The 27257-nt window shown below is 50.3% G+C and overlaps 1 protein-coding gene across 2 annotated transcripts in view; it reads right to left on the bottom strand.

Moving 5' to 3' along the window:
• Med27 (mediator complex subunit 27) overlaps nt 1-27257 on the bottom strand; it is a 185458-nt gene that overhangs the window by 9413 nt on the left and 148788 nt on the right. For both annotated transcript variants that reach the window (XM_057755561.1, XM_057755560.1), the window contains exons 5-6: nt 17655-17762; nt 7421-7462 (exon numbers count right to left, since the gene is read on the bottom strand). In XM_057755561.1, the coding sequence (XP_057611544.1) occupies nt 7421-7462; nt 17655-17762 (150 nt within the window). The remainder of the gene's footprint in view (nt 1-7420; nt 7463-17654; nt 17763-27257) is intronic.

Below are 27257 nucleotides of genomic sequence, written 5' to 3'. Positions count from 1 at the left end.
TTTGTGCCACACACCTCATCTCTGGGATCGTCACAACACATATCCCACAAGGGAGGTGTGATCTGTTTTGCCTTTTTGCAGAGAAGGAGTTAAACTTACTAAGGACAAATTCTTGGCCTGAGGTTACACGGCTCATGCTCTAAACTACAGGGTCCACTATGGGGAGCCAGGAGTCCTGTGCAGGAGAAAACTGGCCAGTAGGGAGCAGAGGGGATGGAGGGGGCCTTCCTTAGGAGCAAAAGGCCACTGGCAAGAGCACTTCCAAGGCAGAGTAGTAGGGACCACGTGTACACAAAGGTTATTTTACATATCCTGCCTATGACATCAGTTCACTTCACCTTATAGTCTCCAAAACAGATGAGGAAACTGGGGACACATGGCCAGGATCTGGCCACCTGCAGATGGCTCTTGCTGGAACAGTCACCATAGGGAGCATGATGGGAAGCAGCCAGGCTTGAAGTGTATGGACTAGCAGTGCTAGCAGCTCAAGCTGCGGAATGGGGGTATCTAGTGGGAGGAGTCAGTCTTCCCAGAAGCAGCTGTCAGCTCTGACGGCCTGTCCTGTGTCCCTTCCCTTCAGGAAGAAGAGAGCTATCAAGATGAAGAATGGCTGTCCTGTGACCCCTCTAATGGCAGAAAACCACAAGTCACTCCTGGGGTATGTTTAAGCCACTTAGTATGTCCAAGAGGCCGGAGGGGCTGGCCAGGCTGTCCTGGGTCTATTTGCTGCACACAGCTGGATGCATGGGAACACCTGAGCTGTGACTACACTGTGCAGGGGAGCCTGAAGGAAAGGGACTTGCCTCTTCTCTAAGAGGAAACCTGTTCTGGGAACAGACACTTGTGGGTGTGGACTAGCCCTTCAGGGAGGGTGGTGGCGGTCAGCCTAAACAGTTCTTCTTTTCCTTGGCTCCCAGGCCTGGACGATGTTCTTGCTTAGCTAGCTCACTTGGTCTAGACTGGCTGGTGGCTAAGGGCACAGCACCCTCTCAGATAACCATGGAACCACCTGCCTCTCTTTCCCAACTCAACAGGCTACTCCTAGATACACAGCTTGCTCCTGTTGGGAGACAGAGCCTACCTGCCTGCATGAAGCTGCTCATCTGTCCTGGAGCTTGGGAAGCTGTGTCCTCAGCTCTGTCCATTTGGGACACTTGTGAGGCAACAACATGGACACAGAGGAAAACAATGCCACACTATGCTCCTCACTGTGCTGGCTGAGGGTCCCTCTGAGTGTGACAGCCTCTCTGGTACAAGAGCTGGGTAGAGTGTAGCCTGTGAGTCTCACTTCAGCCTCTATTTCTTGACGCCTTCAGATGTGGTATCCTGACCAAGGGTCTTGGTTAATTTTTTTTTTTCTGAAGAGAAATGTGGAGGAGATTGGCAGGGGGTAGCTCAGACTATGTAGTGAGCCTCCTGGGTGATGTGAGATGCCACAGTAGGGCCAGTGCTCAGGTCACATCCAGCCCAGCCTCACTGAGGGAAGGAGGGCTCTCATCCTCTGGAAACTTCCTGTGTTGGCATGGTTACCTTCTGAGGACTTGGAGCTGGCATGGACTGGGTGTGAGGGGCACTAAGGGAAGGGACCAAGTCACACAAGGCACTCAGGGGACACAGCCTCCTGCCAGTCTCCTGGGCTGACTCAGCCTACCCTCCTGTAAAGTGCCTGACGGATGCCCAGTGGCATTTCTGGATAGAATGTCCCCAGAAAAGGCCCTCTCTCTCTCTCTCTCTCTCTCTCTCTCTCTCTCTCTCTCTCTCTCTCTCTCTCTCTCTCTCTCTCTCTCTTTTTGTCCTTCCTTCCTTCCTTCCTTCCTTCCTTCCTTCCTTCCTTCCTTCCTTCCCTCCCTCCCTCCCTCCCTCCCTCCCTCCCTCCCTCCCTCCCTGCCTCCCTCCCTCCCTCCCTCCTTCTTTCTTTCTTTTTTTAGATTTTTGAGACAGGGTTTCGCCGTAGCTTTTGGTTCCTGTCCTGGAACTAGCTCTTGTAGACCAGGCTGGCCTAGAACTCACAGAGATCTGCCTGCCTCTGCCTCCCGAGTGCTGGGATTAAAAGCGTGTGCCACCACCGCCCGGCAAGGCCCTGTCTTTCACATCAAAGGATGGCTGAGTAAACAAACAAGGGGGTAAGGGCAGTGGCACCCCATTGGGCAACCCACCTGTCTACTGTGGGGTGGGATTTGATGGGCTCTGCGCCCTTCTGCTGCCATGGAACAATGGCAATGGCTAAGAGTGCTCTGTGGCCACTTATGTTTGTTCTCCATGTCCAGGTGGAGACCCTGAGGAGCAGGGCTGGCCCCTTAGAGACTATCCTTTTCTGTCCCCCGCCACCTTGCCTGTCTGGGGCCTCATGTGTTCTCCACCTTTCTCTAGTCCCTGCAAGGACTCAATGCAGCGAGTGGCTGCAGACCGGCTCGTATTCCTCCCAAGTTGCTGGAGGAAAATGCACACTGTTTTGAAATGAGGGGGTTAAAGATCAAAACAGTGAGTGCCCCTGCAGAGTTTAAATGCCAGGAAAATACAAGCTTGCTTGAAGCCTAGCTGGCTCTGTGATTCTGGCCTTTCAGAGGGTCCCCTTCTTTCTAAGTCTCATTTTCTGAATCCACACTGCTGGAAACTCGTGGGCTATAAAAAGCCGCTTCGCCTTAGGATGAAGTGCAAGGCGCCTTTGGGGTGGTGCAGTAAATGACAGGCACCTGTTGGCAGCCACAGCCTCACAGCAAGCTGTCCCCCATGCAGTCACTGCCTTGCACTTGGGTACAGAGTCTAATGAGTAAGATAGAAAAAAGCTTGCCGACAGTCAGTGTCCACAGACAAAAGGCAGCATACATTTTACTCCTCATGACTGGTGCGCTGCACAGCCACAGGGACTTGGGCATAGGCCTCCAGACAATGTAACAGTGGCCTGTCCTTGCTCCTGAAGCAAAAAGACATGGGTAAGCTTGCTTTGGCTCTACAAGGCCATCAGTCCCCTTCTGTCCAGAGGGAAAGACTGTAGGGACTTCCTGCCTTCCTAGCAGTGCTGAAACCAAGACAATGGTGCCAGGAAAGGGCGTCCTCAGGTGCCACCAGAACAGTGGGGGATGGGGGGAGGGGGCTGCAAGTTGCTTGCAGTGACCAGGGAGGTCCAGCTTAGAAGTGGGTCTACTAATGCAGTCTACCCTAAGCTCCAGCTCTCTGCTTGAGAAGTCCCCTCGCTCAGGGCACAGAACCTCCTTGCCACAGCAAGCTGTTCTCCTGATGCACGGGACACTGCTGCACTGGGCTGGGCTTTTCCCAATAATCTTCCATTGGACACCATGCTGGCTGGTCTGCTGGGCAGGCAAAAGCAGGCTAGTGAGGTGCAGAAGAGTTAGCTCCATGCTCTCAGCCAGCACCCACTACTGGCAGCATCAATAACACCCCATGTTTCAGTGGGGGACAGGAAAACAGAAGTGAGAAAGAGTGGATCTTAAAAAGCAGAGTTTAGAAGGCTGCTGTCTCTGGTGCTGATTCGCAAGCTGTGCCACACAGAACTGCCTTCGCTGTGGGGCCTGACCGAGGGAAGGAAAGGGAAGCGGGACAGAGTATCAGATACACCTTCTTCACGCCACCAGCATCTTCTACAAGCTTGGAGCACAGGCTCCTTGATGCTACACCATGCCACACCCGTTCCATGGGACATGATTAGTTGGGGCTTCACTGAGAGGATTAAGCTGGATTCTGTAGCACATTATTTTCTCAGATATCCCTTCATCTGACAGCACAGACAGTCTCCTCCAGTAGGCTCTTCCTTGCTCCTGAGAGGAGAGAGACCTCATCATTACCTGTCTGTAGAACACCGACACCAGCCCCAGGGCGGGTCAGCACTGGAGGTTAACCCCCGAGTACAGCAGAGTAAGGGTGAGAGGACAGAGACTCTGAGATGTCCTGCTCCATTGGGGTGAACCCACCACCTGGGATCAGTCCGTTCTCACTACTTCAAACACGCCATGTGGAGTACAGAGGAGACTGGCAAGTGCCCACAAATCTCTCCAACTGCCCTTAACAGTTCATTTTAGACTCTGAGGCTGGGTGTGCTGTGGGCTCAGACAAAGACTGGCAGGTTGTTTCCAGGGAGGGGTGGGTAAAAATATGGCAGCACAGTCTAAATCTGTGCTTCAGAAAATCCCCATTTCACACCCTGCCCGAGCTCCTGATACGCTTCTTATATGCATTCAAAATCAACTCACTTAGAACAGTTTTTAAGAAGGCAGGGCTAGGGGCCCTACTTGAAGGAGGGTTCATTGTCAAAGACCAGGTTCTGGGCTGCAGGCTGCCAGGCTCCAAGGCTTGAGAAGTCCTGAGGGCCACTGTGGGGCACGGAGAAGAAATGATTGCTATGCCACAGAGGGCACGAAGAAAGAACTGGGTTAAAGGAAACACAAACGTCGGCTTTAATGATGCTGGCTCCTCTGGCAAAACAAGACCGCAATAGTGAGCACTTTCCGCCTTCTTCTCGAAGGAACATGGAGGGGAAACTGTCAAGAACAGCACAGAAAATAACTGTTTGTAGCTGAGATGGTGTCTGTGTCCCCAACACTCTCAGCTTGGCAACTCAGCAAGAATGCAGAGCCTGCACAGGTCCTAGGCCCTGAAGACTGGGTGTGGGATCACAGCTCCTTCCATTTGGCTCCGGACGGGGAAGTGAGGCTAGATCTGTACATTTCTAGGGATGCTGGGGTGAAGGAACGCTAGCAGGCACAGAACAATGATGCTCTCAGATAAATAATGGTCTTGTTCTTGAAATAGTCTGAGCTCTATACAAGAACTTGAAGGGCAGCCTAGACAGACCCTGCAGGGAGAGCCGTGGCCTGTTGTCCCTTCCTCAGCACTGTGACCAAATACCCAACCAAGTGGAGAAAGGGTTCTTTTGGGCCCACTTTGAGGGTACAGTTCCACACAGAGGGCAAGGCATGGCAGCAGGGGGCTCCCTGGCTGCAGGAGTGTCCAGCTGGGGCTCCACATCCCTTCATCCTCCCCAGAAGAGAATGGAAGCCTTAACCTCAAGGTCTGCCCCACCCCCCGCAGCCTTCTTCCTCCACGTAGGCCCGACCTCCCAAGTTTCACCACTTCTTGAAATGGTGCCACTAGCTAGGGACCGATAGTTCAAACACATAACCCTGTGGGGGACAGTTAACATTCAAACTGTACTAATTACTGATCTTACTTAAGTCACCATATTGGGGTACCCACTTGGTCAGCTCGCCTAACTCTACCTCAAATGCCAACTGCTTCCTTCGACCACTGCTGACATCTTCCAAAGCCCTAGTACCTGTGATGGTTCATCTCTGCCCATCGGATTCGGAGCTACCATGGAAACATACCTATGCGTCTGTCTGAGAGTTTTTCCAGAAAGGCTGAGCTAAAAAGGGAGGGTCCACCCCGGATGTGGGCAGTGCCGTTCCATCTACCGGGCCCTGCACAGAATAAAAGGGAGGAAGAGAGCCAAGCACCAGCATTCATCCCTCTGCTTCCTGAATTCTGACTCCTGCTGGATACTGACTGTAACGGCCTTGGCTCTGGTTTAGGCTCTGCTGGCTTGCCCACTGTACCAGCTTTATTCAGACTTTATTCAGGTGTGACAAGGTCATGACCTCTGAATGCCACAGTGCATGAGACAACCTAACGTGCTGTTCAGTTTCAGGCTGTGCTCATGACGGCAAATGGGACTGTGGTCAGGGTGATGAGAAGGGATCCACCATGCCCTCTGCTGACTGTACCCTGGGCAGGGGCTTCCCCCGGAGAGGTGACATGTTGGTGAACCAAACAGAGAAGGCTGCCAAACACGTGAAGGCACCAAATTCCAAGGAGCTGTCCACTTAAAATAGCTTTTATATTATGCAAATTCCACATTATGAAATAAAAAAGGCCTATGCCTCCTGGCACACCTTGGGCACAAACTACTCATGGGAAGAATGTGGGCCAATGGGCCATGTGTCCCAGCTCTGAGTGGTTCCTGAGGTATTTCTTACCAGAGAACAGTATCCAAATCCTGTGCCCATCCCTGAGACACTTGCCAACCAGGCTCTTTTTTAAAAGATTCCCCAGGAACTCCTCTTGGCCACTCCAGTCTAAAGGCCGTTCCTGCTCTGGTCCTCTGGCACAGCCCCAGACAGCTTCTTCTTGTGTTATTCCCTGGTATTGTGGACCCAGCACAGTGTTGGAGAGAACCGGTCCTTGTCAAGGGAACAAATGAAACGGCAGCTGTTGGACGACAGCCGAGCTGGCCAGTGCAGAGCGCAGAGGATAGGAGTGCTGCCTGCAGAAAGCTGCCTCAAGTGCTTTAGGAGTGTGCAGTGAACCCCCACACACCATGGGGTCATGCCAGGAGCTTTACCCTCCCAGAGCTGAGGAGTCGAATTCTCACACCATTTCTAATTTAAATTTTCAAAACTTTAATTATTTTTATGTGTATGGGTGTTCTGCGTGTGTGCAGTGCTCTCTCTCTCTCCTCAGAGGCCAGAAGAGGGCGCCTGACCCCCTGGAACTGGAGTTACAGACAGTTGCAAGCTGCTATGTGGGTGCTGGGAATCAAACTCAGGTCCTCTGAGGAGCAAAAAAAGCACTCAAAGGCTGGGTCATCTCTCCAGTCCTACTTCTTTTTCTTAACAGTTCTTTATGCTTTTTAGGATAAAGGCAAACAAGCAGGGGTGAGGGCAGGTGGCCGGCAGAGTGGAGGAGGCAGGGTTCCATGCTGCCTGCTTCTCTTAGCTCACCTCTATGCACCTGGACAGACCCCAGGCGCTGAAACTGCATTTCAAGACCAGGTGGAGCTTGGAACTACCTGAAAGATTCTGCCTCAATATCGCCTACACCGCATACAGTAGGTCACCCCTGTGAGCATACAGCCCTCTGGTCTCCGATGCTATAGCCACCATTACCACCCCAGAAACAAAGCAGGGCCACCACTCCCACATGTCCTCTGGCATCCCTTCGAGGCGGGCTTCCTGCTTCACCCACAGCAACCACCAACCTGATTTATACCCCAACCTAACTACTCTCCCATGTCAAGAAATGAGTGCACAGTAGGAAGTTTTGTTTTGTATGTCCGTTTCCCCACTCATGGAGCCCAGGCGGTGCGCGCGGCAGGAGCGATGACCTCGACTTCTGATCCTCCTGCTTTTGCCTCCCAAGTACTGGGGTTACGTTGTGTGCAACCACATCACCAGGGCTTTGTGTCTTCCAGCAAGCACTCCCAAGTACTGGGGTTGCGGTGTGTGCGACCACGTCACCAGGGCTTTGTGCCTTCCGGCAAGCACTCTCCCCAGCCTGAGCCCAGTCCCACTCTTTCATACGCCCCCCCCCCCCACTTTTAAAAGAGACTCTGAGTTGAGAAAGTATATACCCAAAATCATTCATGGCTCCCACGTGCCTCCTGAGTAAGACAAAGAGGGCAACTTACCTTCTGGAATACTTGATAGTTGGATTTGGACCATATGTCAAGCTGTTGGGAGAGAGAGAGAGAGAGCTTCAGTCAACCCAAGAAAATAAAACTGTGACCGAGTGGGACCCAAGTGGCAGAGGCCTGTGAGGGCCTGCCCAAGTTTCTTCTTTAGCCACCTCCAGACTTAAATGAAAGAAAACGATATGGGGTCATCAGCCTCCAGGCCCCATGGCCTGAGCTTCCTGTTCTTTAGAACCTGCTTCTTCTTGAGGCTCTGGCTTCCTTTGAAGTGCTGAGTCACCCTATGCTCTTCTCCTGGGTTGTCCTTCCCACAGGCCTGCATGGCTCCTCTTGGACTCCCCTCGATGCTCAATGTCACTATAATTAGGAAGGCTTTCCCCAGCCACCTATCAAGTATTATCCCCGATAGCTGCTTTCCTCGCCCCCCCCCCCTTTTTTTTTGGTTTTTCGAGACAGGGTTTCTCTGTAGCTTTGGAGCCTGTCCTGGAACTCCCTTTGTAGACCAGGCTGGCCTCGAACTCACAGAGATCCGCCTGCCTCTGCCTCCCAAGTGCTGGGATTAAAGGCGTGCGCCACCACCGCCCGGCTTTTCCTCACCCTTTGGAAAGGCAAAGCGTCTCTAATACGACTGCATGAAGTGCTGTTGTGTCTACATTCGCTCCTGAGTTGGCTCAGACAGAATGTGAGTTCGGTGGGCAGAGTGTTGGGGCCTGGCACATCATGGGCATCCGTGGCCACTGCAGAGCGAAGCAGCAGCAGCAGCAGCAGCAGCAGCAGCAGCAGCAGCAGCATGCAGCTGAGGACGCTGGTCATGCTAGGCATCACACCAGACCTGCCACACACGTTCCCATGTCACCTCTAGGATGGGCTTGGCTTTCCAGAGGAGAGAGTTCAGAGCCATCTCCTGCCAAGGTCAACTTGAGAGGCCTCTCTCAGATGACAGGTGGCATCATCTGGCTGCTCAAACCTGCTGGCACTGGCAGGCCTTGGGAGGGTTTTTATTTTGTTAAATTTACTTCTCTCATACATTACAGCCCTACCACAGTTTCCTCCTCAGCTCCCCTCTCCCCAGCTCCGCTAGCTCTACTTCTCCTCTGTATCTCTGCAGAAAAGAGCAGACCTCCCAGGGATATCAACCAAACATGGCCTAACAAGCTACAATAAGACCAGGCACAAACCCTCATAGCAAGGCTGGATGAGGCAACCCAGTTGCAGGAAAAGGGTCCCAAGAACAGAGTAGTGTCAGACACCCCCACTGGTCAGGGAGTTGTCTTTTAACTTACATATTCTCCTTGTTTTGTTTTCTAGTGGCACATTCCTGCTGGGCTCTGGTACTGGCTGGGTTAGGAGGCCCTGATCTAAGGAGATCCCACCAGTCCCAGAAGTGATGTGGGCAGAGCTCATGGGAACCAGTCCAGTCCCCCACATACTGGTCTCTTGGATGCACCTCAGTGGCTTATTTGCACTGAAACCATTTTGGTTTCCCCAGCTTGCACAGTAACCCACGTCTTCTTACGTTTCAGAAGTTCAGAACAAATGATGAATGGCAAACCCAGAATTACTGCAGACACAGACTGCAGGAACCAGGCTGCCACTCACGGGTAATGACAAGTGAGGAGGCCTCTGTGTCCCAGGGGTGCTAGACAAGTGACTTTAGAATGATGAGGTCAGGAGCTGAGCAAATTGAAATGCCCAGTGAATGGTCTCCTGGACCTGCCTGTGGGGTTGACCGGTGGTCAAGGCGGAAGTCTGAGCTGGGGCAGCACAGGCCTGTGTGCGACCGCACTGGTGTGCAGCACCAGAGTGCACAAGAGGTGGCTGCACAAGGGCAAGCCGATGAGTCACAGAGTGAGTGCGGCACTTGACCCGGGTCTTCAGAGTCCTTTCTGCTCTGAGGAAACACCACAATCTGGCTTTCTGAAGGCCCTTGGAAGCTAGAAGTTGGGTCACACCCAGGCGCACATTCCTTTCTCCCAGCTCCCTCCTTCCCACGTGTGACTGGTTTCTTGTTAAGTCTCAGGTGCTAAAGGGCAGAGGGGGGCAGCCCAGCTTGAGAGTTGGTAGACAGCGTGGATCTTTGGTCACGCATGCATGTATGTACCCTACTGCCCACATCAAATCCCTGCTGGTTCCCCATAGCCCTCTCCTAACAGCACGTCTCCAGTGCCAAAGTGCACCCCCCACCCCGGAGAGGCAACATCAAACTCCAGTCTCTGTCCCCTTTAAACCGACATGTGGGAAGAATAATCCGCAACCTCTCCAGCATTCGAGACTGACAGGTGTGGGCAGTGATGGGAGCAGCTCGGCCAGAGCCCCAGAGGAAGGCTCCGTGGGCAAAGGAACCTGCTGTTAAGCCTGATGACCTGAGTCCAGTCCTAAGCACCCAGAAGGAGAGAACTGACTCCTGCAAGATGTCCTTCGACCTCTGCACATGCACTCACATGTGTAGATACAAAATGAATAAAACTAAAATACACAGTTAATTCCCACACTGTCCATCGGGCTGGGCGCCAGTCCCATATGGGAGGAGTGAGGCCAGGCGACTTCAGTGCAGCAGTTCAGCCCAGGGTTTAACAAACGCAGCATTTAAAGACTGCCCAGGGGACACAGGGCAAATGAGAATGACTTTGCATCTCTTAGTTCTACCAAAACCACAGTGCCAGAGACTTGAAATCAATGTTTTAGGAAGAGCAGTGTCGGTGTTGGAACTTGGAAGAAACTTCTTTCTCCTCCCGTTTCCAGCCGGCAGTTCTCACTGTTGACACTTCCTGCCCGTTCACACCACACATACTACACGGAGACAGGGATATCAGTCACAAAGACACAGAGGTGGAAGTTATACACACTCAAAGTTGCAGACTTTACTTAAACAATTATTTAGAAGACCTTCAGTATCTACAAAATATTTAAATAAAAAAATCACATCGAGAGAAAAGATCAGGGGCTTAATTAAGAAGGACTCTGCAGCCTGATTGTGGATTCTCAAAACACGCCTTCCCCATTCACTGTGCCTCCTTTCTGAAAGGTTTAAATCTGCCATTCAGAATGCCAGGGGATGACTCTACCATCTGGGACAGCAGGGCCTTGGACAATACAGCCCATTTACCTGGTGCACATGGCTGAGAAAGGGACCCAGTAACAATGGGCTCTCCTTTTGCTGGGAACCTGCGGCAGGTGGCTTATACTTGATCTTCCGCTAGGTTTATGCCAGAGAAAGCTGTTTAAATGAGCATTCTGGAGTCAATGCCCTGTCTCTCCTTAGGGCCAGGGAGAACTCAGAAATTCATTTCAGGAAGCCAAGGCTGAGCCCAGTGAATATTTATTAGCTCTCGTTTATTTGCTGCAAAGGCAGGCATTGTTAAAAATTTTTTTTTTTTGCTAGTTGCAATATTAAAAAAGGGAACATTATGGAAGCTGCAAACCTTCATCTTGGTAAACAAGACATTATTCTGAACTAGGGTGTCAAGAAGAGAGTGAAACTACCCAGAACACTGGACAATGCTCGAAGGATCTGAAGGACCAAGGCAGCCCGAGGATCTGGGGCTGCAGAGAGTGCAGGTGGGGGCAGGGTCTATTTTCAGGGGAGTAAAGGGCAACCCTGCAGATGAGTGGGTGCTCAGTCTGCTCTCAAGACAGACACCAGGATGTCAAAAGACCATTAGGAGCAAGACCGGATGCTAAAGGCAAGGTTGCTCTGTCCTTGCTGATCTGTTACCTCCGTCACAGTCGGCGGGGTGCCCTCCCAGTACTGACACACAGAAACCCCTCCAGCTCAGATGAGAAAACTGAGGCTCAGAGAACATTGCAGCTAAGTAGAGGGAAATTTGAGAGCCAGGCCCATGCCCAGAGGCCCAGGGCTTACCCTGGGAGGAGACCACCTCTCAGCTTGACTTCAGATGGGATGCTACTGAGGGGCTCCTCTACAATGTCACTGGCCTAACTCTCTGGGGGTGCTCCTGTGGAGTTCAGCCTCACAAATCCATGCCAGGCCTGCTGCTGTGCCAATCATCGCCGCTAACATCCATTTAGCAGTATGCGAATGCGCTGGCAGCTTATCAGAAACTTATCAATTCTTTATTTCATTTCAAAAGGTGGTGCACACAGAGAATTTTAAATGATCTAAAATGGACACTTCCAAATGAAGCTCCTAAGCCGCAGCGGGGCCTCAACCTTTAAAGGAAACCTTGAAAGGGATGTCTGTCTTGCAAGGCCAATGGGTGACAGACAAGTCAGTCTGGGTGAAGGACGCAACTGGGCACCTGAGAAGGATTTCTCTGCAGCTGGCCAAGTTTTCAGAGCCATGGAAACTTCTGTGTGGTCATCTTCTTGAGTCTGCCCACCCTCCCAGAGGAAGGGAGGAAATAAATCTCACCAGGAACGCAATGCTACGGCTCTATTATTCTTCAGCTTTTCACTTCCAATCAGGACATGCATTTGTTACTAAAACATTGCTGAAAGCACAACTTTGGGGCGCCCTCTGCACAGAACCCAGCTGGAGTCATCCCCCTTTCCCAGCGCTCACCCTTCTCTCCAGAAGTAACAAGAGGCCATTTTTTCTGAAGGTCGTCTGAACAATTTCAAAGGCTATAACAAATCAAAATGTTCCCTGCATCTAATATCAAACGGGGCTGATGCCAACACTTATTAGAGAAATCAGATTCAAGCTTCTCCCAACCCCCTCGACCCAAACACACACACACATCCAACTTTGAAGTGGGAAGAATGCGGGATCAGAAATTACCCTGGAGACAGCTCTGGCTGTCTTTGAAGGCTCCCTTTGATACCACCATTTCTTCTCCTCTCTTACGCTCCGAGGCTAAAAGCTGCCTTTTTTATTGATATGGGGTAATTAATGAAGCTATAGCATTAACATAACCTAAATCCCCTAATAAGATAAATTCAACTGAGACACCTCGATTTTTTTCCATCCTTTAAGTCTGACTGATATAAAATCAGGACAATGGCCAGGTGTTCCCCACTCTGCCTGTCAGCACGTCGCGTCATGGCCCTCACTCCCTGATTTCAGGGAATAGTGGTTGGTAAGGCTGAACAGCAGTTTTATTATTAGAGGAAGGAGGCTACTGGAGCTTGATATCAAAAATATGCATCATGGGTAAGGAGACAGGGCATCAGGGAGTGGATGTTGGTGGGAAAACTGGCTGGGTCTGGAAGCTGTGTGGGAAAGGGATGCCTTGTCATTGCCATAGCATTCAAGGCACTGGACTGGACAACCACAGACGGCGGGAGGTTATGGCCATGAGAGGCCTTCTGAGCCCATCCAGTGCACCCACCCCAGGCTGAGCTCCAGATGATGACAGTAAAACAAGCCTGAGCCTGGACCCAGTTCAGCCAACACAGGGATGCATCTTCTTCCCCAGGGAAAGGCCGCAGGGACGCTGTTGTTCATGCAGACCAGGCTTTAAGTTCAATGTGTTTTCCAAATCTTACGTTTTATTGGGCTGGTGTCTTCTCTTGTGTAAAGAGACTGCAAACACTGTGGCGAGTCACATGGTGAGGAGCAGTGTCGGGACAGCAGGACAGCCTGGCCCGGGCAGTCTTGGTCTATTTTGAGGTTCCTACCTGCTACACAGGCCCATGTACATAGGTGCAAAAGGGATCAAGAGGTTCCTGTCCTACCACACTCTGAGGCTAGACATCCTCAAACCCAGGTTCCCTCTAAATGCCCACTTTCTGCTGTATAGTGGAGGGACAGCAATCTTCCGCAAGGAGGGTGTGGATGTGGGCTCATGTGCATCCCTTTAGTCCATCGTCTTGATTCTTCACTTTTCCATTTTAGCCAAGCATTTTCACCTCAGGTAGGCTATCCCACCAGCCTCTGTCCCATATGCTTCCGGGCTGCTCCAGGCACTAGGGTCTTCTACTCTTAGAACACAGGCACAGGACTGGTCGACATAAGCAGTTCTAACCCTCGGCTCCAGCTTCTCTCTCTGTAACAAGAGCCTGACAACAGTGTCTAAGGCAAAGTATGGCCAGGAGGTCAGGCTGAGCACAGAAGCGCAAGAGCTACACCCACTAGGTCAACTGTGTTAGTAGGGGGCACTAAGCAGGAGGGAGGGCGGGAGGCTGGGATGGAGAGAGGCGTGCCCTGGGGAAAATACGTACAACATTCTAGGGGATAAAAATCTGGCAGGTGAACTAGGGGGGCACATGTGTGTAGCGGCTTGGCTTTCTAGGGGCCACGGTGGGCACCAAGGCTGGGGAGTGGACCGGATACATGCAGAGAGTGGGGCAGGTAGGGTCAGACCTTGCAAAGGTGTCTGGATCCTGTTTCGTAAGCCAGATCTCAGAGCATGTTGTACAAGTTGCTGATACAAATGCTCTGAGGACAAAGTTGGGACCACAAAAGAGCTTGGTAGCCTTGTGAGAAAAACATGCACCTCTTACACATTCAAAAGGCACACACATAAACCAAAAGCTCTAAGAATGGCTAAAGACATTTAACTTCTTAGCTGGGATAGAGGGAGGGATGTCTCTGAGGTAGAGGGAGCACAGGAAGCACTTACCTAACTGAAAGACCCTAAGTTCTATCCTTGAAACTGCAAAATAAAGATAGAGGGGGACCTATTTGTAACCCAGTATTCCTTCAACTTGGGCGCAAGGGCTGCCCTGTACCTGACACATATTAATGCCTACCTCCTACTCCGGGGAGGCTGTTCCAAGTAACACTGGGATGGTGGGAAGCAAGAGAACCCTACATACGCGTGGGTATTTATGGGGAGGCTGACCTGTAGGTCGAGGGTAGGACAGACCGTGGGAGGGAAGGAAGACTGAAGCCTGGACGTGAGTCGGCAGAGGGCAGATAGCAGGCCTGGGTGAGAGCTAAGAGAGGTGACAGCCAGCACCTGCTGACAGCCCAGCCCTCGGGGATGGCAGGCAGGAAAGTTTAGGCGATTGGGTTGTGGAAGCCTTGTTAAGGAGATAAGAGCTGAGGCCCCAGAGCTGAGATCCCTGTGTGAGTAACATGGCTGAGAACAGCTAAGGGGAGTGGACAGAAGGAGGAGAGAACCCTGGGGAAGTAGGAGTCATGGAAGAGATGGGCAAGAAGAAAGTGTGGCAGCACCTGCTGCAGCGAACCACCAGAGGGGCTTCAAGAGGGACACAGTAGAGACTACATCCCAACTTCCTGTTTTGAGTACAGCATAGAGTACTAGCTATTACTGAGTGTTCTCCAGGGGCAGAGTGCGGGTACCTGTTTGTGACTGTGGACAATTTGGGTTTGGTCAGCAGAACAGCACAGCTGGCAGAATCTCCATACATGGTCTGATTTGATGGGTGGCTCATTTGCATCCTGATTTAGTAACTTTGCAAGCATGGTGCTGTGTTGCACAATTTTAAGATATTGTACCTATACAGCTCATTTAATCATGTAATGCAAATTTTAATCCTTGAGAGTTACCAACGGTTTAGAATAATAAGGAAATGCAGGTTAGTAATTAGTCACCTATTATAATCAAACTTGTGGTCACATTACATGTTTTCAAGGTCAAACAAAGATATATTTTAGAAAGACAGGTCATCTTCAAACACTTCAGAGATCTGTAGAAAATGGTATGTAATATGTTTTAATAACATAGGCTCTTTTTTTACAACAATGAGATATCTGCTCCTGGCAGCACCAATCTACTTCAGAGAAGATAATGGGCATTGAAGAAACTCCACATAGAGTTTTACTTTCTTTGTGGCAAAAGTAAACCACTGGGCAAGGAAATGGCACAAAATAAAGTGACTGCCAAACACTGACAAGACAAAGAGGGCAAGCCCTTCAGAATATTCTGTTTCACGGAAAAGTCTGTCAGTTATGCTAAGCCTGTAGGTCAAAGATAGATGCCCCAACGTTGCAGGGAAACTTTGGGTCGCTGTCCAGGCAGCCAGCTATTTCTGTCATTTCTCACATTTTGTGGAAGTCGCTTGCTTGTACTTCCAGCTCACCCAGTTAGTATTATTCCCTTTTCAGGTCTCAGAGGGAGTTGAAGACTAATAGTTATAGATATAGTTTTCCTTGTTCACCTGATGCAGAAAGCAAGCCATGATAGAGAGTAAAATAGGTACAAGACTTTGGACTCACCGAGATAGGACAGATATGGAGTATTTTCTCTAAATTTGTCAAATGCAAATGGACCAGACATTGTTGATGTATTTATTGCCTATATATATTATATATAGTCATTCTATTTATTGTATATAGTTTTTCTTTTTTTACTCTTTTTTTTTTTTTTTTTTTTTTTTTTCCGAGACAGGGTTTCTCTGTGGTTTTGGAGCCTGTCCTGGAACTAGCTCTTGTAGCTCTGGTCTCGAACTCACAGAGATCCGCCTGCCTCTGCCTCCCAAGTGCTGGGATTAAAGGCGTGCGCCACCACCGCCCGGCTGTATATAGTTTTTCTTATATTAATTATAGTCTTTTTTATTTTAGACAAAAAGGGGAAATGTAGTGATATTTCATTTGTATTTTAATAAATAAAGCTTGCCTGAAGATCAGAGAGTAAAACAGACCCACTGGTCAGTCATACAGACCAGGCAGTGCTGACACACACCTTTAATCCCAGTAGCTACACTAGTTTGCCCAGAAACTAGGCGGTAGTGGTGCACGCCTTTAATCCCAGCACTAGAGGGGAATAGAAGATGGGAGGAGACAGTTCTCAGACACAATCTCATTCAAAGGATTCCCGGATGCAAGATCACCATTTCAGAATGAGGTAGAGATAAGAGCCAGTGATTGGCTGTTTTACTCTCTGATCTTCAGGCAAGCTTTATTTATTAAATACAATGAAATATTGCTACAGTGCTGGTTACAGGTGTTCTTTGTTCTCAATCTCCAATCCACGTGTAAGGGAGCAACAGCAGTATCACACCAGGTGTGACTACAGCAGCTTCCAAATGAGGCTTGACAAGACCCAAGAGAAATGACCTTCCACATGCCCACCATTGGTCAGTCTTCCTGGGAGGCGTGCCCTAGGCATGTCTGGCTTCTGCAGCAAATCAGCAATCATGAACCCCAGATCATTTGACCTAGGCAGAATTTGAATCCCACACAGGCCACGGCCACCAGACTGTCACCCTCAGTCCTCACTCATGCTCCAATGACAGTTTGATTTTTCCAGAAAGGAAAAGGAAACCTCAAGTGATTTGAAATCAACCAGGAGACCTATATAAACTAGGCAGAGAACTGGGAAGCACAATCACGTCTCTGATAGTCACGGCCTGTGTGTGGACTGTGGGTACTTGGCTCAAATGTAAACCTGCAGCGCCAGGACACCTGCAGCACCAGGACACCTGCAGCGCCAGAACACCCGCAGCGCCAGGGCACCCGCAGCGCCAGGGCACCCGCAGCGCCAGGACATGCTAAGCCATAGCTACTAGGTGCTTTTCAAGAACTGTCTATTCTCATTACAATGTGGTCATTGAGTGGCGACAGCCATTACCAAACACATTTAAGTGTTAACATTTAAAATGAGGACAGGAGAAGGTCCCAAGAGAGGGAGGGGTCTCAGGCTGGAGAGTGTCAGGGGAACCTGGGTGGGTCTGTGGGGCAGGTGCTCATCACGCTTGGGAGCAGACACGAATGAAGGCTGTCAGCTCTCATTAGCGTCACCGCAGCTCTCTACAGAGCCAGATGGAGAGTGTGCTCAAGAAACTACAGGTCCACACAGTGAATGCGTGAACGCTCCAGGAAACCTTCACCTGGGGAAGCATCTGCCTTCACACTGCGGCCCTCAGCGTGCTTGGCTGTGGAGAGTAAGCGTTCTGTGAGACAAATCACCTGTAAGAATGGTCTTCCTGCTGAGGTGTTCAGCATGCAGCTGGGATGGGACTTCCCAAGAGCCATTAGTGAGCGTCACGGAAAGAGTGTTATTGGGTTGTGTCAAACTAACGAGTCTTTCTCATGGTTCTAGGAAAGCAGAATGCTGAATCCCGGGCTATTGATGTGCTGGCTGATTTGGGAAAAATAAATTTATTTCCTCAGAAGACACGTCTAATGAGGCAACTGGGGTCTAAGGTGATCAATTAGAAATTCAAGTGAGGGCTTGGAGAGAGCAGCAGAGGCTTGAAACAGCAAGTGCAGAGAATGAAGCAGTTTCTGTCACGGGTTCGTCCTCATGCTGATGAGTCTGCTCGTGGAGCGCTTTGTGGATTTGCTGGTTTGTATTATCACTTACCTGAGACTCCATTCTGGGAAGAGAAGAAGCCCCGCCCCAGACTCCAGGATGCTCACCTTCCCATCCTCCGTGTAGACGTTCTCATTATAGCCCTTCACAATCGTGCGGTCGATGAACAGGCTCCTCATGACAACAATCACCTTCAAAACCTTTCCCAAGGTCACCTGTGAAAACATGAGTACATGCATGTGAAGGCTCACATTCAACATGCAAACCACACAGAGTTGGGCTGGAGGGTGGAGGCAGAAACCACCATTTATCTGTCCTAATCAGAGCGAGGCAGCAGAGGACAGAGAGGGAAGGCTCAGTGCTCATCGTTAATGTACATGACAGACGCAGCCATAGCAAACCCTTCTGTGATACGGTAATGATAGCCTAGCTTGCTCCATCAGCCCACAGCCTTCCTGTCTCTCACCATCTGCCCAGTAGAGTACCTAATGCTCCACTTTCCAAGGCCAGGGTCCTCTGATCTTGCTTTGACGAGCTGTGTCACGGCTAAGTTTATACACGTGGAACCCATGGAATACGGTGTAGGGAGCAGAAGCAGGCACCCAGCACCCTTGGTGAAGCTGCCTAGAAACAGCAGGTGAAAAGTGGAGAAACAACGCCCAAGAGAACCTGAAGGAAAGGAAAGAGGCTGTGTGCTTCCCTATCCAGAAGGGCAACACGGTCCTGACATGCAGGAAGTGCTTTACTCTCTCAGAACCCAAGCGCACACCATGGACTGAGAAAACATCTAGAAGGCTGGAAGATGACTCAGCGGCCGAGAGCACCGGCTGCTCCTTCAGAGGACCTAAATTTGAAAATGGAATGTGTGCCCTGGCAGTGCTGAAGCATGCACGGCAGCCTGTATATGGCGGCTCTGTTGAACTCGTGCACGTTGGGTTTCATGGTCTAAGCTGATGAGGATGGCTGACCAGGTCTCTTCCTCAAGAAGGCACCAGATCTCATTACAAATGGTTGTGAGCCACCATGTAGTCGCTGGGAATTGAACTCAGGACCCTTGAAAGAGCAGGCAGTGCTCTTCAGAGGACCTGACCTGGGTTTAATTCCCAACACCCACATGGCAGCTCCAGGAGATCTGGTGCCTGCACCCTCCCCTCACACAAGCATATGTGCAGGCGACATAGCAATGCACACAAATGTAAATAAATCTTTAAAGAAAAGAAAAGAAAAAGACGGAAAGACCTAAAAAGCTGAGTGTAGTGGTACATGCCTTTAATCCCAGCTCTTGGGAGACAGAGGTAGGAGGATCTCTGTGAGTTTGAGGCCAGCCTGAGCTACATAGTGAGACCCTGTCTCAATCCTATCCCCTTCCCCTCCCCCAACACAAGAAAACACCTAAAAAGGCTCCCCAAATGCCAGGGAAGCGCCAGGCTCTTCATAGTAACAGAGGCAATGCTGCTTTCCTTAGGGACGCAGGCAATGCCTTCTCTGTTCCCAGGTGAGACCTGGGAGGCAGGCCTGGTCCAGAGCCCACTGGAGGTCGGTGGTCTTGGGTGTTGAGGGGACTAGAGGTCTCAGATTTGCTGAAAGGGCCACCTGCTAGTCTAAGAGGCTCAGCCCACACAGAAAACCTGCTCTTCCAGCACAACTCGTTGACAGTATCTAGAGACTACTTTCAAGCAAACCTTTCTTGTCCCCTTGTTCCCTGAAGCTTTCTGCCTGTCTCTGATGACTACTTTCTCATTTCCTTCAGCAGTCCTGGGTGATGGTGAGCATCCTGACACCTAGACACCTAGCTCCCTTTACAGATTCCTTCCATTTTGTGTGCCTTACCTATGCTTAACATAAACGTGGTAAGAACTAAGACACACACACTTGTTTACATTTAAGGATGCTAACAAAGACATCTTTCTGTGCACTCTTAAACAGGTGACATTCTTCAGATACCCAAGAATCACTACTCAAGGACACAGATGGACTACAAAGGCAGGATCAGCAGGGGCCTCCTGGAGGGAAGGAGGGCAGAGCAGAGTCTAGGACTTAGGGGAGGCAGAGCTGAAGACCAAGGGCCTGCTCCCCACCACACAGAAGGCTAGCTTAGAACTGACTTCCAAAAACACCGAATCTAGATGGTTTTAACTAACTGACAAATTGTCTCAGGAATTTGGGTTTCTGGAGACGGATCCTGGAAAGGCACACTAAGGGCCTCAGAAGGAAGATGATGGCTTCCCAACTAAAGACGGTCACCATTTATGGTTTTAAGATACTTCTTTAAATATTTCTATTAGTCAATACATGATTTTCATATTCTTGACATGTACAAATATATAGACCTGCAAACCAAATTCTGACATAATTATGCCACGGGTCTTCCTCCATATTGCCTCACAGTCTTCAGAAACAGTGCCAGGTGCTTGGTCTAGCTAGCGGCTACCTTGGGCCCTTCCTACTCCATACCTGCTGCCACACACTTAAGGCGGTTCCAAGTTTCCCTAATGGAAACGACGGCAGCAGGAACTTCCAGTATGGCCACTGCATGGGGGTCAATATTATTCTAAGTTACATTGCATTACTTATTGTGTCTATGTGTGTGGGTGCATGTGTGTACAGTGCGTGTACAGGTCAGAGGGTCTCTGTCCAGCTTGTGAGTTCCATGGGCTCAACTCAGGTTGCTAGGTTTGGAGGCCAGCACCTTTACCTGCTGAGCCCTCTCGTCATCCTAAGGGGTATTTTCTATTTTAGGATAGATTCACAGAATTCTAATTACCAGGGCAAATACTACAATCTGCCAAGCTGCTGTCCAGGAGAGCCGTGCCAACCAGAGAGCTGCTCACACACCTGCTTCGCTCTTCCTCATGCCGCTTTTGCCAGCAAAGGGAGCTACTGAGCCGAAACAACAAACAAACAAGCCTGACCCCTCTGCCGCTCTAATACAGCAATGACAATTTAGAGTGTTTGGGGGGGGGGGAGGACTGTGGTCTGTGACAAGGTTTTACTCGGTAGCACAGGTTGGCCTTAAACCCGGAGCAATCTTCCTGCTTTTGCCTCCTGAGTGCTTGGATGACAGATGTGAACCTGCATGCCTGACCTCCAAGTTTTGTTTTTTATTCTTTAGAGATTAATTTGTATTTAAAAGAAATAATGTGTATGCCGGGCAGTGGTGGTACAGCCTTTAATCCCAGCATTTGGGAGACAGAGGAAGGCGGATTTCAGTGAGTTTGAGGCCAGCCTAATCTACAAAGAGAGTTCCAGGATAGCCGAGATGGTTTCACAGAGAAACCCTATCTTGAAAAAACAAAACAAAAACAAAAGTGTATGCATGTGGGTTTATGGGTGGTGTGCACATTTGTGCTGGTGCTCTCAGAGGCCAGAGGAGCCAGGTGCCCTAGGACTGGAGTTACCAGTAGTTTTGTGCTGTCTAACATGGGTGCTGGGAACCAAACTTCAGGTCTTCTTCAAAACTGCTTAACAGCTGAGCCATCTCTCCAACCCCACCCCCCACCTTGGTTTAAAAGAACAAAACAAAACCATTTAGTAAGTAGTGTGTGAGAGTGCTTGGTTTTTGTTCCAGCACTTGGGGTTAAAGCAGGTGGTTCTCTTTGAGTTTGAGGTCATCCTGGTCTCTATAGACTTCCAAGCTAGCCAAGGCTAACTAGTGAGACTGTTTAAAAATAAACAAAATTGAACCAAAAACCCCCTATAGCCCTACCTCCTGGCCACCTAGTGTCTGTCACCTCTGCCTCCTTCCTCTCCCTATACTACTGTGAGCCAAGTAACGAAAATGGGGTCAGTGCTCTGTAAATACTCTAGTATGCGTCTGTAAAGACAGGGGCTCTGCAAATAAAAAGCCAAACTGGGGCAGACCTCATGTCTAGAAAACAGCAACTGTCCAACATTAGCAGATTTCCAAGAGTCCTCAAAACGCTACTTTGAAAAGAATAAGGACTTGCTCACATCACGATCCAACCAACTGTGGGCAGTAAGGACGGCTGATACACTCACTCCATCAGCCCGAGCTGGGACCTCGCTTATGCTTTGATGAAGAGCGAACTCTGCTGGTTGAAGAGGTGAGAGAAGTTACTGTCCACTAGGCTCCCGTCTGCACTCACAGATGCCTCCCTAGGCCACATGGATGTGTCTTACCCTTCCACAGGGGATGAGGCTGGGGTTTGAGCTTTTGGCAAGAGCCCACTATACTGATATGTGAGGGCCGCTGGTGCTCAGCACACTTGCACTGGTTGGTTTTACTGCCTTCCCATTTCCACGAGGCTATGAAGCCTGGCAGGGAAGGACTCTAGAGTTCATCTAAGCTGTAGAGGCGGGATTAGAGCCTTTTGAATTTCAGCTTGCTCTCGGTGATGCTGTATTCAAACCGAGTCAGGTCTTGATTCTATTGTTGGAGGCTTGGACTCCTTGCAACTCTGAATGAAGTACTTCTGTCGAGAGACAAGGCTGCCTCTGTTGCAGGGCTGGGAGGAGCCCAGCAGGCGAAGCCAGATGTGCAGTACTGTGAAGGACGTGGAGGAAGGGCTCAGTAGGAGCTATGGCTCCTCAGCCTGAAGCTGCGGCCTCTGGAGTTTGTCGAGGTGCAATGGTTTGAGGCCAGCTAGCAGCAAAGGAACCAGAACCACTGCCCAGGTCAATAAACTACCACTTGGGGCTTAGCCTCCCTCCTGCTGCCACACTCAAGGCTGTAGGGAAGCTATGGACCCTGGCGCTAGACTTCCAGGACAAATGAAATGGTGGGTCTTATGAACGAATTCTAGGCAGAAAGGACCCACCGGCCTGCAAGTCAGGGAAGATTAAAGCTGCCACAAGCTATCACTGACCCCAGTGATGGCCATTTGTTGTACAGAACAGGTCAAGGGCCTGTTCTTCTGCATGGACTTCCATTCCACAGGCGCCACGCACAAGAAGTGTGACATAGGACGAGTCAATCTCTTACGCCCATCTGCTTAGAAGTGGAACGGAACGGGGAGGTGCTGGTTGAGAAAATTAAAGAGGGGGGGGGAGTGTAGGTTCTAATACTCATTGAGGGTGACAAAGCATCCTTCCAAGTGTGACATGGTGGAGTGGACACACTAGCCATCAGTATGGAGCTGGGTGCATATTCTACAATGTGCCACCCAGTAAGCCAGATGCTCCCGTATGTGGAGAGTGCAAGTTTCTAGCATATCTGGATGCACCAGGTTGTAGTGACCTTGGGCTTTTGAAGGACAGATACAGTACACTGCAGATGGGTCATAGACATCTTTCCACACCCTGCCAAAGCTGCCATAGTCAGAAGCAAGATGTTCACTGACAGGGGCTATGGGTTGGTTCTTGGCAATGGCTATGGGGTGTCATAGATAAAAGTTAATGCCATCTGGTAATGAAGCATGCTTGCTGTTGCCAAGGTAACACTTTTCTATACTGAACAACACCGTTCCTGAGAGCTCACTCACCACTTGTGGCAGTCAGTCCAGTGTAAGTAGTGCCCTTGTAAAGACGGTCAAGGAAGCAATACTTCCTGAGCAGGGTCTCCCTGCTGGCACTGCCAGTCTCCAGTGGGTTAGCCGTGCTCTGGGTGGATGGTAGTCACTAGCAGCTACTAGTCAAGCTGCATTCTCCTGAGAGGATCCTAGCTCACTGTTGTCAGGAATGTCACAGACAGGAGAGGAAGTGTGAGGAAAGCCAAGAAGGGAAGAAATACTTGGTTCAGTTCTGTCACTGACAAAAACCCAATGGACTTGGTGGCTGGAGTGCTACCCCCCTGATGACTACCTCTTGGCAGCAGAGGTGACCAGCCACTCATGTGTGCAGTCTGTGCACAGCCAAAGCAGTTTGCGATGAGTAATAACTACGTGCAGGATTTGGGGGAGGCACGCTGACCACATGCCGAGGAACCCAGGCCAGATGGCCCCGACCCAGCACAGTACACGCTGCCGGCGGTGAAGGGGACATCACAGGATTTGCTATTCCGACAGCTGGCTGTATTTCTGAGCCCTGCTCTGGGGAGAGGATGTCTTAACTTTAAAAAAGCCACCACTCTTTAAAGTCATCCACGAATGCTTTTTCACACAAACAAGGTTAAAGCCTTAAGGGACCTCAAAGAAATGCTTTGAGGTGTAGAGGCAGAAAGATAGCCACACACACACCTCTAGGGTGTTTCGGAGTCATTTTTCTCTTCACTACGACCCTAAGGAACTTCCTCCGAACTAATTCGGGAGGACTAGAATGAAGCAAAAGATACCGACTGGAGTTTATTTTTCACGTGAGATGGATCCAGACACTGGCTCGGAGAACTGAATGACTGCAGAGGTTCTATCCCCACCTTGATCACCACTGTTTATCTCTTTAGGGATTTACTTTTATTTATGGGTATATGTGCCTGTCTGTTTGTATGCCATCTCTGTGTGGATGCCTGTGAAGGCCAGAGAGGGAAAGTCTAAGGGTGGAGGTAGCTGTGCTCAGGGGTAGTCCCAGGGGTGCTCCAAGAGCACTCCTCTTAGGAAGGTTCTTAGGTGAGGAATGGAACAAACACCAGGCAGGGCACCCAGGCTTTGCACAGCTCCTTGGGGCCTTCTCTTCGAATAACACACTCACTTCTTTCCCTAGGGATGGGGCATGCTTGCATGGTGCTGTGCACTCCTCTAAGAACCCCAGAAGCAGCCCAGGCAGCTGTCTTATTTCCATTTTTAATAGAAGGAAGCTGGAGACTTGAGTCCAAGGTCGTTGTTTTTCTGTGCAAGGCCAGGAGCTACCTCTTGCTGTTTCCTCGTATCTCGCCTGGCCCATGAATCCAAATGCCAGCAACAGTGACCACAGAGTCAGGAGTCACCTGACCCTCCAGCCTCTCAGCAATCTTCCCTGGCACTGTGCTAAGTACCTCTAAACCCTACCCCCTAGGACTCCGGCTTCCCTCACCTATGGCTTTGTGATAAGACGCTAATAATGTACCCGCTTTGTCTAATTTTAGTGCATTTGAAAAGCCAGCCTTCTGGATTCCACACAGCTGCTGGGTATGTGCAGCCCTGCTAGAGTCATGCTGGGCAGAACAGTCCTCCAAACAGCAGCCTGGAAGCTGCAGCAGCGAGGGGCGTGAGGATGCAGAGTGCTGGCGGCTGCTTCTTTCTAGGAAACAGTGGGGCTGGCTGGAGACGCAAATATCTGAGCCAGGCTGACTCTGAGAGGCTCAAGCACTGGCAAGGATGGGGTCGAGAGCATGGACTGTGTACTGTACTTTGCAAGATGGGAGTGTGGGATCTGGGAGGACAGGACAGCAAGCACATCTCCAGGGAACGTGGGGCTGTAACTAAGAAACCAGGGCACACGGAGGACCAGCATAGGAAAGAGCCAGGTCTGTCCACATTTCAGGGTGTGTTCACGAGAAGGACTCGGACATGCCTCTGATGGTAGAGCATCACATCACAGATGGAGGGCAAGGAAAGGAAGAGAAACTCAAACCGGGAGGAGACTCCTGCCCAGAAATTAGATTTGAAACACAAAGTCAAGCAGCTACAAGGGTGGCGGTGCTTTCTATTCTCCTGCTGACAAGGACCAGGAAATGCAGGCAGGTAAAATGAGTCTGCTAATAAGACAGACAGCAGTGTTCCCTTAGACTCCTGGGCAAATCCTGGCTCTGCCCCACTGGCAGTGAGTCTGGGCAAGGTACCCTCCTTGGCTCACTTCTTTAGCTGGTTGACAGGAGGGGGGGAACAAGGGCGGAAAGTGATTGCTAAGCAAAAGGCAAGGAGTCAGCTAGTCATTTTGTAGGGTTGTTCCTGCACAGAGTAAAGGCACAGGAACTATGCAGTTCAGATTCTGTTCTGCCACCATCAGAATGGTATGGCCAGGGAGAAGCCACCCAGCGAGCCCTGGCCTCCTCTTCAAGGTGGGGCCTCTGTGAGGACCAGTCTCCCAGAGCCATGCCATGGTGGCAATTGCTATATTACTGTTGCCATTACTTTTAATAATTACTAAACACGCCGTCTAATATGGTTTATTTCTCATCAGGTGGCTCAGTCCATTGATAGGTAAACTGAGTCATTTGCTAAGGAGCCATCGACATTAGCAGTTCGGATGCTCTAACTTTCCGTAACTCTCGCCTCTCCAGAAAATCCACAGCTGCCCTGACTGCAGGGGATTTTATCACGGGTTTCACAGAAAGGTTCATGGCAGAGTCACAGAATCATTTTCCCTTTGTATTACAGACATAAATTCCTCACAATCCTATCTGTCTTCCTCTCAACAACAGAAATGCAAAAAAGGAAGAGGACGGACCCTGCTTCCCTGTGCTGCTAGGGATCATCAAAAGCAAATCGAGTCAACGTTAATGTTTAGATATAGAAATGCACGGAGCCCTACCAGAAGGAGTGAGGATGGACATGGGCTAGCTGATGAAGAAGCAGCCCAATGATTTCTGACCATTCTACAAACAATGGGCGCTGTGGACAGCCTTGAAAGCAGTCCTTCCCTAGCACACCCCTTATACCTGAACCTAGCACAGAGCATGACTGCCAGGCATCAGCCCCTCCCTGGTACTCTGTGTGGAGAACCCAACAGACTGGGTGTGGCACTGGGATCAAGGGAACACAAGGTGGTCTGGCAGGGAAGGTTCTACTGGAGCACATCCTGGTAGCTGTGAATTTGCCTCTTTGCAGCAGAAGGCAGGAGTTGAAGGGAGAAAGGACAATACCATAAGAAGGACTGAATGAGGAGAGAAGGGATGCAGAAAGGAGGCTGGAGAAACAGGCAAACAAGACGACACAGCCCAGAACTACCTTGCCCTTGTGCTCCGTCCTCTGTCTACGTGTTAATATGTATTATGTGCAGACCAGGCATTAGCACCTAGAAAGAGTTCATGGAGCTATCTACCGTTCTAGTGGCAGGGACAGGCAGGTAAGGGATGAAGAGCCACTGGAGTTAGGAAGGAGGTGAACAAAACAGCTTAAGGGACTTGTTCAGGAAAGGATGGTGTGTGGAAAGTGACACGAGTGACATGGTGACGTATTAGCAGCTTGCTTGTACACTCAGATATTTATTAGGCACCCGCAATGTGCCAAGATGGGATGTGAGCTCCTGGGAGGCCTACTCCTGTGCTTGGACATTCTTGGAGGGTAGAGGAGGTGGTGGAGAAAAAACTGCTCTGTACAGAATCAGAAGACAAGAAGGCCAGGGAAAAGTGTTGGCCCGAGTTTCATTGAAGCTTCTTAAACCAAGGGCAGGGTAGAGCAAGAGGGGAGCAGGTGCAAAGATGGGGGGGCAGACAGAGTCTCTGATGCAAAGCGTGCCTGCCCGCCTTCCTTCCTCCCATTGAGACAGGGTTTCTCTGTGTTAATAGCACTGGCTGTCCTGGAACTTGCTTTCTAGACCAGGCTGGTCTTAAATTCACAGAGATCCGCCTGCCTAAAAAGGAGTTGACTTCTGAGAGGCCAGGGATGCCTTGCATGACTGATGTGTACAACATCTGCTTCCTGGAGGGATCATGGAAGCAAACGAGAAGAACAGGGAGATGGCAGCTTCGAGCAGCACCAGTGTAGGGATGGGGCGATGCCATGGACTGACATGCTGTAGGGCTGGAGCAATGACTGGGTGGGTGCATTGCTTGCTATACAAACAATAGGGACTGGAGTCTGGATCTCCAGCACCCACATAAATGCCAATCTGTAATCCCAGCATAAGAGAGGGGATCCTTGGAGCAAGCTGTCTAGTGAGACTAGCCAAACTGCGGC

Source organism: Chionomys nivalis, chromosome 22 (genome assembly GCF_950005125.1).
Source record: "Chionomys nivalis chromosome 22, mChiNiv1.1, whole genome shotgun sequence".
NCBI classification, from domain to species: Eukaryota; Metazoa; Chordata; class Mammalia; order Rodentia; family Cricetidae; genus Chionomys; species Chionomys nivalis.
The sequence above is the reverse complement of the archived record's forward strand: the minus strand, read 5'-3'. Positions and strand labels throughout refer to the sequence as shown.